Source organism: Mobula birostris, chromosome 14, assembly GCF_030028105.1.
Source record: "Mobula birostris isolate sMobBir1 chromosome 14, sMobBir1.hap1, whole genome shotgun sequence".
NCBI lineage: Eukaryota > Metazoa > Chordata > Chondrichthyes > Myliobatiformes > Myliobatidae > Mobula > Mobula birostris.
In genome coordinates, this window is record NC_092383.1 from 75554801 (window position 1) to 75567444 (window position 12644).

A 12644-nucleotide genomic window follows, 5' to 3' on the forward strand; every position below is an offset into this window, starting at 1 on the left:
TAAGATGTAATTCTCTGCACTTATTTCAAAATGAAGAAGGTGGTGTCTTCAATTATTTCAGGATGCTTTTATCCAACACAACAAATTACATACAAAGGTTCTGCAGATGAACAGAGAGGTCTCCACATTCCATAAAAGGGCAAGGAGTCCAGTGATGGAAGTTGCTGTTTCTTCATGTCAAAAGAACCATGTTCATTATTGTCCAGTTTTTGCAGGAAGCTTCACTTCGCCGATCTGTTAACTTTACCAATTTTTAACTTGCAGAATTGGTTGTAAACTAAAATCACATTTTCAAGCAGCTCCAGTGGGATTTGAAGTCATTTTCCTTCATTATTCATCAGTGTTTCCCCAAATCAGAGAAACCATGCCCGTCGCCAGCCATTGGCTGTTAGTCACACTATTGGTCAGCGGTCTCACTGGTCAAAAAGCAGCTGGAAAATATAAACCACTTTCCTTCCCACCTCCCGGAGTTCAACTAGCCTTCCCAAAGAGCACAAAAGAACACAGATGCAGTTCAAGTAAAACAATCTGTATATTTTATAAAGAGGTAAATAATCTCAGTAGCAACATGATGATCACACAGTAGATTTTTGCATCAACAATCTGTAAAGTCACAGTTGCAAGTTTTCCATTCCTTTGCAACTCTGAAAATATAATGGGCTGTTTTACCCATGAACTGGTTGAGAAGACTGAAGCAGGATAGAGTGTATTTTTATTTCAAAACATGCTCAAGAGTACTTGTTGAAAAAATCCTAAAACTTAAATTATAGTGGAATGGAAAAGGATTCCATGGGTAACAGTGTCAGACTCCAACCTTGTTAAATGCTGTACATTCATTTCAGAACCATCTATTTTAGCAAAGAAGGATTTTGTTTTACCACTTTGACAAAATTATAAATGATTCTAATTGCAGTCTAGCCTGGAGAGCTAGCACATTCAAATTAATTTACAGGCTTTTATGATTTCAACCATAGAGAAAGGATCTAACTGTTCATTCCCGTTCCTAACTTATCACTAACCCTTAGAGCAAATTCTGAGTTGCTGGGATCTTCAGAGGAAGCAAGAATTGGATAGGGTTAGATTGAAGCACATTACCCAATTCCTTGTGTTCCCTCCTTAATTTGAGAAGGCAGAGACACAACAAATCCTGCTACTGCAGTATTTCACCTGACCCCACTGTGCATCCAACATCACCCGACTTATGGACGTTCTCCCACAATCCACTTTGAAGATCTGTGAGCACTGGAGCCTGACGACAAAGCATCCATTCTTAGAGTTGAATCAGGAAAGCATATGATCCAAATTAGTGTATGCACAAAGCTGGGGTTTACAAAACCCCTAAGCCCGGGGCAATTGACAAAATCACTCATGGTTTACCAGTGAACGCTGTAGGACTACATGAAGGTATTGCCCATGCTCCAGGAGTGCCCAGGCATTAAATCAGCAGGACAGTCCTGCCAGCAAAACCCAGTTTGGACAAAAGGGGTTTGGGTGCTGTAAGAGAGTTAAAACTCCCCAAAATAGCTAAAATAAAAAATTGTGTCACAATATCATAAGTGAATAGGACACCAATACCATCTGGGTATTTCCATCTAGGTTTTGATATTTGCTGTTGAACTGCTTTAACTAAAAAAAACAGCTTCCACTTATGTTGGGAACTGTAACAGAAAATGAAAATTTAACAATACACAAATGCCGAAAAGCCAAAATGAAAATAGAAAATGCTGTAACACTTAACAGGTCAGGCAGCAGAAAGAGAAACAGGGTTAATGCTTCAGGTTTGAAACCATTCATCAGAACCTCAGGGTCCCAGACCAGAAACATCAACATTTTCTCTTTCCACAGACATTGCTTGACCTGCTGAGTATTTCCAGTATTTTGTTTTCTTTGTATTTAATGTTAACTGGTGGTTAAGCTGTTGCTGAGTAATCTAGATACCTAATGTACTGATCCAAAAGCAAAAGTTCAAATTCTAGCATGACAGCTGGGGAAAATAAATTCAGCTATTTCAATTCTGGATTTTGTTTTAAATATGTACTGGAATTTGGTGGGGAGGGGGGGATAAAACTGATTCCAGGTCTCCCAGAGAAGGAAATTCACTGCTCTTACCCAGTTGGCTTGGATTTGATTCCAGGCCCACAATGAATGTTAACTGTCCTTCAATATGTCTGCCAAACCACTCAGTTTACAGTCAGAGATATACAGAATGGCTAAGCATGTTAGGCAACCTTTCAGACCACTGAGTCCCTACTGACCATATGCAGGAATATAGAATGACATTCCACTCTTACTAAAGTTACAACCAAGCTTTGATGCTAAGTGTTCTAAAATACTACATCTTATAGCACCTTTACCAAATCATGTCTTTCTACATTGCTGCCACGAAGCATGGTTGACATGGTTGATCCAGATGAGTTCAATTCTCAGCCACAAGTCTGTGTAAATTGCTGTCTGCTATCTCTGCAGAAGTACATTCAACTATAATCCAACTCCCATACAACTAAAGTAAGCATCTGTAGAATTCAGCTTCTCTAGCAGAACCCATTGTTACAGGGTGTTGTGGGCTCATTGGGCTGGAAGGGCCTGGTTGCATGCTGTAGCTCTAAAAATAAATAAACTCTGATTGGCAAATTCTATCCTCCCACTACAAACAAGAACTTCAAATTGGTAAAGTGATTGGTGGGAGAAAAGCAAGAGAGACAGCTAGAAGTGGCAACTCTTTCTCTCTGTAGAGGAGTCAGGTTGATTGCTAACAGTGACATAGACCATAAGACATAGGAGCAGAAATGAGCCATTTGGCCCATCAAGTCTGCTCCTACACAAACCGACCCACCCCCTTTTCACAACCAGGGGCCAGAAGTATTAACAGATGTGGAACTCACTGTCATGGGAAGTATTCTGGGAAACTGGCATAGAGGCTGCTCAGGTCAATTGTACACGGGCAATAAATGCCAGCCTTATTGACCGCATACACATTCTGTGAATGAATGGGAGGAAATCAGGAAATGCTGGTGACTCTCAGCAAATCATGAAGTATCTGTGGAAAGAGGAGTTAGCATTTCAGTTTAAAGACTCCTCATTCATTATGATGAAATGCCCTTGACTGAAAACATTACTATTGTTAAACACAAGAGATTCTCTGGAAATCCATAGTAGCATATTTGAAATGCTGGAGGAACTCAGCAAGTCAGCCAGCACCTATGGATACTATGGGCCCACTCCAGCTGTTCCCAGCTTCGGGTTCATGGACTCAGTTTTGTTCTGAATGCTGATGCTTGTTTTATTGCTTGCAGGATTTGATTTCATTTGTTTTTTCTCTCTCTCTCTCTGCAATGGGTGTTGGTCATTTTTGAAAATTTGGTTTCTTGTTCAGTGGCTGCCTGTAAGCAGATGAATCTCAAGCTTGTATAATTTATACATACTTTGATAATAAAGTGTACTTTGAACTTTGAAGAAACAGTCAGTGTTTCAGGCCGAGACTCTTTATCAGGACCACAATATTACTTTACACAACATTACCTTTGTTTCTCTGTCCACAGATGCCATCTGACTTGTTGAGCATCAGCAGGCTTTTCTGCCTCTATTTCAGATTCCTGCATCTGAAATTTTTTTGATTTTCAAATATAAGGAAGTCTCCACAACGTTGCACACATCTCATCTCAAGTGATAGGATAGTACAGAAGCCAATTGTTGGCTGTGAAAAAAAAAAATGCTGCCTACAGCCAGTATCTAAATTTGGTGGCAAGAGTTAGAAATGCATGTGGTGGAGGTGAGAGCAGAGGAAGAATTGAACCGAGATGGTGAGTCAAACCAGTCCCTAGATAGTGAGATTTTGAACCCTACTCTCTATCGAGAATGATCAAAGTATCACTGAAACCAGCCACAAGTTGTCGCAAGACCCACAACATCTCTCCTGTAGCAGATGGCCCACATGCTCTCCTGATCTGCTCTCACGTTCACTTCAGCTTTGTGCTCGTTCTTCCTGACTGGTTTATCCAGTGTGAACTTCAACAGCACAGAGGGGAGGGGAGAGCAGAAGATACTTCCAATACTCTCTTATTGGAAGGTAAAGCCCGAAGTAGAGTACAAAGATTAAATTAGGGTCAGTAGTTTGAAAGTCAGCATGAATAGAATTTAAACTGACTGTGTTTCCGATTACTTTGTGACAACAATGTATGGCTTAAACCATGAAAGTAAAAGTTGGGCACTTCCAAACAGGAGGGTTTGACAGATATACTAGAGAGGTGTGGTACGCAAATGTACACGACACACAAAGAGCCAAGCAATGTCACAGGCCAACTTGAGGCTCAGACGTCCTTCCAGAGAGAAACAGAGAACTGAATCTTGCTTTAATTCAGTAGCATTTCAATGGACCCAATGAGTTTCCTGGTTACTAGTTCACATCTGGCCACTTCAAAACATGGTGCTGGAGTTTAAAAGTGTCTACAACCAATATCCTACAACCTGCTCAACCCACACAATACAAATCATCCTTGTTCATCACCTCAGACACCCAGAAAGTCAACGAGGACACCACCTCTGAATTACAAGTTATACCAACTGGAGTCACGTTGACTGGATCTTCATTGTCACTGGGTCAATACCTTGGAGCCCCTATAACGGCATTGCAAGGAGGGGTCCCACCACACAGACTGCACTGGTTCAAGATAACTTATTACCTCCTTCTTGTGGATCGGATAGAGATGGACAATATATGTTCTTGTCAGTCACACCCGTATCCAAACAACTACAACTCCTGCTTTTGTTAACAGGACACACATTGGCTATAATTTTCAAACATCGGGAGCTGAATTTGTGATGAGAGTGGGCATCAATGTGGTCAAGGATTTTTATCACTGCCTGTTCGTGCGCCATAAAATACCAAAGGATAAACATATCCAAATGCAAAGCAATAGCTTAATGCAATGCAAAAGGTTTGCAAACCATTATCGCATTTGTTAACAGGGGAAAACAGAAAAATTAAAGATTTGACAGTAGATGAAAGACAATCTCCACACATGTAACATTTGCAGTCTGCTTCACCCATTTCCAAATTTCCAATATACTGAATTATATTACAGACTATGTCACAATATTACAGAGTATTTTACATTTCAAGCACAGCTCCCTACTATAACTCACTCAAAACAGGCAGAGAATCTTGCTTCCAGTTGTTCAGCACATTATCAAAAATAGCAAGAAGTTCAGGAGGGGAGAAATCACATTTATTTCTCTGCCCCTTTGCACACATTCAGGGTGAGCCAAGGAACTTCATTGGCAGCGACATAGATGTGAAGTGTAGTCAGTGTTCTGTTGCAGGAGATGTAGTAGCCAACTAAGCATAGCAAGATCCCACAAATAACAATGAGATTAGTATCCATCTGGTCTCATTTTGGGAAGGTAGACTGAAAGATAAACACCATGCAAAATATCTGAGGAACTTTCACTTTGTTTTTTTTTCATAACTTGCCACACAGCAGTTAGATCTAATGAAAGGAGCGCCCGAGCCACATTCACAAGTGAGTAAGCCCTTTCTAGCAGAGCAAAGCAATGGCATCTGTTCAAGTCCTTTTTAGTGTCTCCTCCAAATGTTGGCAGCTCTGATGGTACAACAGTGGAATGTCAGCTTAGATAAGGGTTCTGTTCCCCAGCACAAGGCTTGAATCTACAATTTTCTGCTTCAGAGCTGGAAGTGCTATCTGTAGGCTATCGTAAATGATAACCTAGCCTGCAAAGGCTGCTCTTACAAATAGAAGAGGGTCTGCCCCACCTCTACCTCACCCCAGTATACCAGTGCTGTGAATTTGAAATTTAAAAAGGGGTAGAAGTGATCAAGAGAAAAATAATTGGTAGTTACCTGCTCAAAGACAAGACAGCTATATGATCTTTTTTGCGTGACTATGCTGTGTACATTTTGCACCTTGGCCCCAGCGGAACACTACTTCAAACAGCTGAATGATAATTAAACTTGGATTTGATTTGATTTGATTTGAATGTAATTAAGCTGAACAAGGAAACAGAAATAGACATTAATGTCGATGACAAAAGCAGAACTTCAAGTTGGGCACTTCAAGAAAAGAAGTGTCGGTGAAATAAAGAAGTAAAAGGCTGCTAAGTAACTCCATCACTTTATGAGTTTTTTCAGTAAATCACTTGTTGGGAAGTGGAGGTGGCCAGGGTTCCCACGTTACATTCACTGATATTCTGGATAACCTGCTTGTTCCACCAACACCTAGGAGGCTTTAGAACCAAAACCACGATTCTGGGCCTGCTTTCCCCATTGGACAAAAGCACAGAAATTCCCAACATCCATGGTTTTGAAAACAATTTAAGAATTCTTAAAGAATTTAAGAATTAAAGAATTTTAAGGATTTTGAATTCACTGCAATGGTCTATTTTCTCTTGAAGAAACTGCTTTGGCCAATTGCCAAATGATTGGCTTACAGTCAACAGGCCAACAGCCATGAAACAGCTTAAAATGGGAAGAGTACTTTGGATCATATTTTGTCAGCATCTACATGAAGCCTCCCACAAATGACATGGAAAATTTACACTGAAGGGAGGGAAGCCACAAATATTGTTGATACAAAATACTTGAAAAGAAAAAATTTGCTTTGCTCGTGGGACAACAGCAGAGAGTGTGGAGCTACTTGGCTAGCTCTTCCGAAGGGGTGGAGCAAATACAAAGGACTAAATGGGCTCCTAATCTCTGTAAGTGGAATTTAACATACCAGCTCCCCCTGATTTGAGCTCCAGTCTGGGTATACCCCAGCCATGATCAGTGAGATCTTCTTCAATTAGCAGACTTTAAGCATTGTCTCCATGACATTTAAATAGATCAGCTCCAGCATTGCATCTTGTTTTAATTTATCAGTGAACAGATCACACAGAAACTAGTCAGAGCCTACACAGATCAAAAGCAAGTCACATGGCCCTGAATACGGTCCTTGGTGTCCCATTTGGACTTGCTTCTTTAAGAATTTTTATTTCTTCTGGCTTTGGATTAAAAAATGGCTATTGACTACAGGCTAAGGCTTCTTCAGAGATCAGGCTGCAGCTCATTATGTATCTGCGAGGGATTAGAATGAAGGGAAAAATGGAGGGTTCCATATCTCTGAGTTGGTGTGGTGCGACAGGCAGTTGCCATGGATTGGGGGAAATGGCTACTTATGGGAAATAGCTCCTTATCAGGTAAATAAATACAAGGTGGGGAGCAGCTCTGATCAGTAAGTGCTGAAAGCACAAGAGCTGACACTTTAAGGTGGCCTTTAGGGCTAGGATGAACCAGTTCTAGTTCTCCAGGGCCACTGGTTTTAATCCCTTGTCTGGATCTCCTCTGACTGAGATTGTTCGTTATCAGAGGCTGCACAGACTTGTGATTAAAACTGTGGGGACATCACAAAATCATCATCCTGACATACCTACCTTGGCACTAAAATTAGGGCCCTCACTCACTCAGCTGAGAGGCCTTCCAGTGTCTGAATACATGGATTAAAATAGCAGGGACAATGGGAATACATCAGAAATACAAGGCAATCTCATCCCATTAATTGAAATTCCCACATATAAAACTCAGCAACAGGGACTGGTGAATCATAAACACAACAGATTCCGCAAATGCTGGAAACAGCAAATCATAAGCGCAAGAGATTCTGCTTGTGTTTGATTAAGGATTGATTAATTTATTTGTATATGACTGGGACCACAGAAACTTTGCTTATCCAGCTACCTGCTTTGCTCTGCTTAAAGACCATGAGACATAAGAGCAGAATTAGGTCAGTTGGCCCATCGACTCTGCTCTGCAGAAAAGAGCCGATTCATTTATGAATGTGGACCGCGACTTCTCACATCTGTCTAAGTTGGGGGGAAATGGTGTTAAAAAATAAGGCAATGGGTTGTGAGTCCAACCCTAGCTTCATGTGACTCTGAAGTATACCTACTCATTTTCTGTCCGAGAATAATGTTCATACACTAGGACTCTCTAGATCAGCAATAGCGAGCCTATTCCAGGTACAGATCAGCTAAGTAGTGGTATTAAGGATTCAAATTTTGGATTATCCTGAGAGAAAGGATCCAGTTACAGCATTAAAAGCTGTGCCTGACCAACAAACTAGAAAGGAAAAATGGGAATTGTGATCATTCAGCTCAAAAAGGGATGTTTGAAGCCTCAATTTCTAACAGAGCTCCACCTCTTAACCCCGGTACTAACTTCACCTCAGTCACAGAAAACACTGACGGATTTTCACAATGCAAACTGTGGCTGAACACAGACTTAAACCCAATGCCTTCCTTAAAAGATGGTGGCTCAGTGATCAGTCGTATACTCGGGGGAGTACGTTAATTAGTGTTGGGAAGAGGTGGCGTCATGGATATGGCACAAAGTCATGCAGTCGACTGGGAAAAAGAATATTAGACAGACTCCACAAAATATCTTTAAAATATGGCCTGCAAAAGGACGTGAAAATCTTCAAAACCGGGAAGTCAGTAAAAGAGAGCAACTTCTGATACATTCTTCAAATCAGTAGGAGTTCAGGAAATTCCTGAACCTCAAAAGGTAGCATCTCCCCATCTTACCCATCCAATAGTTTTACACACACATTGTAGCTTTAAAGCTAGATGCTCTGTGTCACAGAATATCACCATCATCTATACTAATGCTGCTCCGTCGGCTGCTTGTTTTGGAAGCCAATGGCGACCCAGAGGAGAGGAGGGGGTCCTTCCCCAAGGGAGAGAGCACGTCGTCCATCATTAACATGTCATCCAGCTGATATTCCTTTTTGATAGGAACGTTGAAGGACAGGTCAGTAAATTGGCTCATGGTGTCACCGTAGCCCAGCGAGGAGTCACAAAAGCCAAAGGACTGAGCAAAATCCAATTGGCTTTGAGGAGGCTGTTGGTGATGCTGGTGCTGGTGTGGCTGCTGAAGTGAGTTCACGGGATTCTCTTCATGTTTGACACAAGAAGCAAGGAGCTCTGTTGTGTTCAGCCCTGAGGGCGAGACAGTGGACAGTCCATGGGCCTGAGCTTGCATCTCCAGTTCCTACGTACAACCAAGAGAAAAAAAATGCTTCTGGTTAATATTGGGAGGCACTCTGATAGTCTCAAGTTAAATTCCAGACAGCCTGTGCTGTGTAAGTGCAAACGCTTTTGTAAAGTGGGAAATGCAATCTTCGCTGGAGAGAGAGAGCCTGTCTGATATAATGAAGTGCTGGGTTATGAATCGTAGTTTGATAAACTCTGGATCAATGGCTCTTTGATGCTTCTGCAGTTGCCTGCATGGTGGGGTGGTGGGGTTGATGTTTGGTGCTTCTGCTGGCGGGGGTGGGGGTGAAGGGGAGGATTCAATGCTTTTTGCTGATGCTTGTACAAAGGGAAGGGGCAGGTGGGGCTTTGGGGCTTCGATACTTTTATCATTCAATGGGGTTTCTTTGTTTCATAGATGTCTGTGAAGAGGACAAATTTCAGGTCGTGAACTGGATACATGCTGATATTAAATGTACTTTGAAACTTGAAACTTTAATTTGCACACAACAATGAGAGGTCGACAACATAAATTGGTAAATTGGTTTATTATTCCCACATGCACTGAAGAGCAGTGAAAAACTTGTCTTGCATACTGTTCACACAGATCAATTCATTTAAAAATGCATTGAGGTGGTACAAGGTAAAATGCCGAAGGCGTTCTGCTCATTTGCCTTCATCAGTTGGGCCACAGAGTACAGGGTTAGGGCATCACCTTATAGTTGTGCAAGACACTAGTAAGACCACCACCTGAAATCCTGTGTGCGCTTTTCGTTGTAATGCTCTGGAAAAGATGTGATTAAGTTAGAGAGGGTGAAGGGAAGATTCCCAGGGATGTTTAGACGAATCAGGGAGGATCTTATTGAAACCTATCGAATACTGAGAAGGCTTAGATGAAGTGGCCGTGGAGAGGATGTTGAGTGAGTAGGAGAGTCTTGGACCAGAGGGCACAGCCTCAGAATAGAATAACCTGCCTTTAGAACAGAGATGAAGAAGAATTTCTTAAGCCAGAGGGTAGTGAACCTGTGGAATTCATTGCCACAGGCGGCTGTGGCAGCCAAGTCATTGCATATATTTAACTGGGGGTTGATCGGATCTTGATCAGTAAGAGAGTCAAAGGTTATGGGGAGAAGGCAGGAGAATTGGGTTGACTGTAGTCTTAAAGGGAAAGAGGAATGTTTTAAAGGGGATCCAATGGCAAGATTTTCCAGGGAGTGTTAGATATATGGAACCGACTGCCAGAGGTGGATACAATGACAGTACTTAAAGACTTTGGGACAGGTTCACGGATAGGAAAGATTTAGAGTATATGAGCCAAATGCAGGCAAATGGGATAGCTCACAAAGGCTCCTTTGTCAGTATGGATGAGTTGGGCCAAGAGTCAACTTTCCTACTGTATACCTCTATGTGATCATGACTGAAAAAACCGCTTCAGAAATCATAGTTGAAATACCAGTTTTACCTAGGATATCAGGCAGAATTTGCCTGCACTTTTTCCAAATAGTGCTGCCATCATGTCAACTGAGAAGGTAAACTGGCCTCAGATTCACATTTGATTGGATAGGAGACACCCCAACACCACCTTTTGCACCAGAGTTTTGGCCAGGATTGTGTGTTCAGGTTTCTGGAATGGCATTGAATCCACAGCATTTGGCCCAGAAGGAACACTCTTACCAGTAACATCCTCCGCTTCCTTTCCTCACCTGAATGCGAAACCGCAGGTGGTTGTTGGTGATTTCCAGCCTCCTTGACTGGCCCTCCATCTCTCTGGTTCTTTGCTGCTCCTTCTGGAGTCGTTTGATGTACTCGACCGAGGCTTTCAGTATCGTCCCCTTATTCCAACGAACATCCCTGTGGCAGCAACAGAGGGGATCTCAACGCCAGTAGGAAATGCGGGAACAGCACGATAGTGTAGCTTTTACAGCACCAGTGACCCAGGTTCAATTCCACTGCTGTCTGCAAGGAGTTTGTACGTCCTCCTCGTGACCACTTGGGTTTCCTCCGAGTGCTCCGGTTTCCTCCCACATTCCAAAGACATAAGGGTCAGTAGGTTAATTGGTCACATGGGTCTAAATGGGTGGCAAGGGCTTGTTGGGTCACAAGGGCCTGTTACCGTGCTGTAGATAGATAGACAGACAGCCGGACGGACACATAAATAGTTAGAATATAGAGTAACAGACACAGACTGCCTAACTAACAGATGCACAATGACTTCAATCCATAAAATGATAGTACACTTACAATCTAGTCCTTTTTCATATATCACCATCTTAGAGCAGAGGAGGCAATGTGACTAAATAACTGAATCCTAACACACTTGCGACTTATACATGACTAGTGATGGGAAGCCATGAAGTACTGAAGCAGGCTGAGGAACAGATTTTGTGGTCTACATTATTTACATGGGTAGGTGGGGGACAGTGACGAGCAGATCTCACAGAAGCCTCGCCCATTCTGTGTAAAACCTGAAACAAAAACAGGGAACGTGGTACTGAGTTGCTCTGGGGTGCCTCCCTGACCCCAATATAACTGCTCAAAGGTGACAGTGGGTGATTTAATGTAACTAAATCCCATTTTAACAAACACCATTTAAAACAGAACACACGTAAAATGCTGCAGGAACTGCGCAGGTCAGGCAGCATCTATGGAGGGGAATAAACTGTCGGCGTTTCAGGCCAAGTTCTTCATCAGGATTGACAATTATACCCATGTGACCAATTAAATTTCCAACCCATACGTTTTTTGGAATGTGGGAGGAAACTGGAGCCCGGATCGCATGTGTCCCTTTAGATTTCCAGCAGCTGCAGAATCTCTTGACTTTTTAATTTTTAAAACAGAGTATCTTTTAATGTTGATGTACACAACTGGGTGATAATTTAGAATATAAAACCCCTCAACTTCATTCTATCATTGTTTTCCCTTGTACTATCTCAATGCACTATGTAATGGAATAATCTGTACAGACAGTATGCAGGACATGTTTTTCATTTGACCATGGTACATGTGACAATACCAAACCAACTTTTTTTTTTACCAATTTACCCTACTCTATTTCTCTGAAACAGACCAAGGGAGCCAGGGTAAACCAGGCAATAAACTCACTCTCATCCATATTGCTGATAATGTTTGAAATTCAAAAAAAACTTGACAAAGGTCATCTAAAAAGGCAAGTAGCCATCTCAGTGTAAAGAGAAAATAGTCATCTCATTATCATTGGTCTGTCTGTAGTATCACTTCCTCTGACTGGGGCTATCCCTCACGCGGCATTACTATCAGCTGAGCCATTTATACAATCCCCTCATTGAAGAATATTGTGAAGAATATTATTGAAGAATATTGTAAAATACTGTTTACTCCGTAGTTAATCTCTGCTGCAATACTACAGAGGGAGCTTTACACTTATCTAATACATGTGGTTATTGACCTCAGAAAGGTTAACCGACTCTACAAACGCCACACCTAACCCGAGTTTGTTTGATGAGATAGTACAGAGAGAACGTTTTAAATATCTTCATGTTCTCTGTATCATTTGTTCAGTGTTCCTGTTACTTGCACAATTTGTTCATTTTTTTCACATATTGGATATTTGTTATAGAGCCATAGAAAAGTACAGCACAAAATAG

General features: G+C 41.7%; 1 protein-coding gene across 4 annotated transcripts in view; it reads right to left on the reverse strand.

The window, feature by feature from the left end:
• Positions 1-513: 513 nt before the first annotated feature.
• tfeb (transcription factor EB) overlaps positions 514-12644 on the reverse strand; it is a 158554-nt gene continuing 146423 nt past the window's right edge. For all 4 annotated transcript variants that reach the window (XM_072278685.1, XM_072278684.1, XM_072278688.1 and 1 more), the window contains 2 exons: positions 10725-10872; positions 514-9040 (listed from right to left, as the gene is read on the reverse strand). In XM_072278685.1, coding sequence (XP_072134786.1) covers positions 8627-9040; positions 10725-10872 — 562 coding nt within the window. In that variant the 3' untranslated portion in view covers positions 514-8626. The remainder of the gene's footprint in view (positions 9041-10724; positions 10873-12644) is intronic.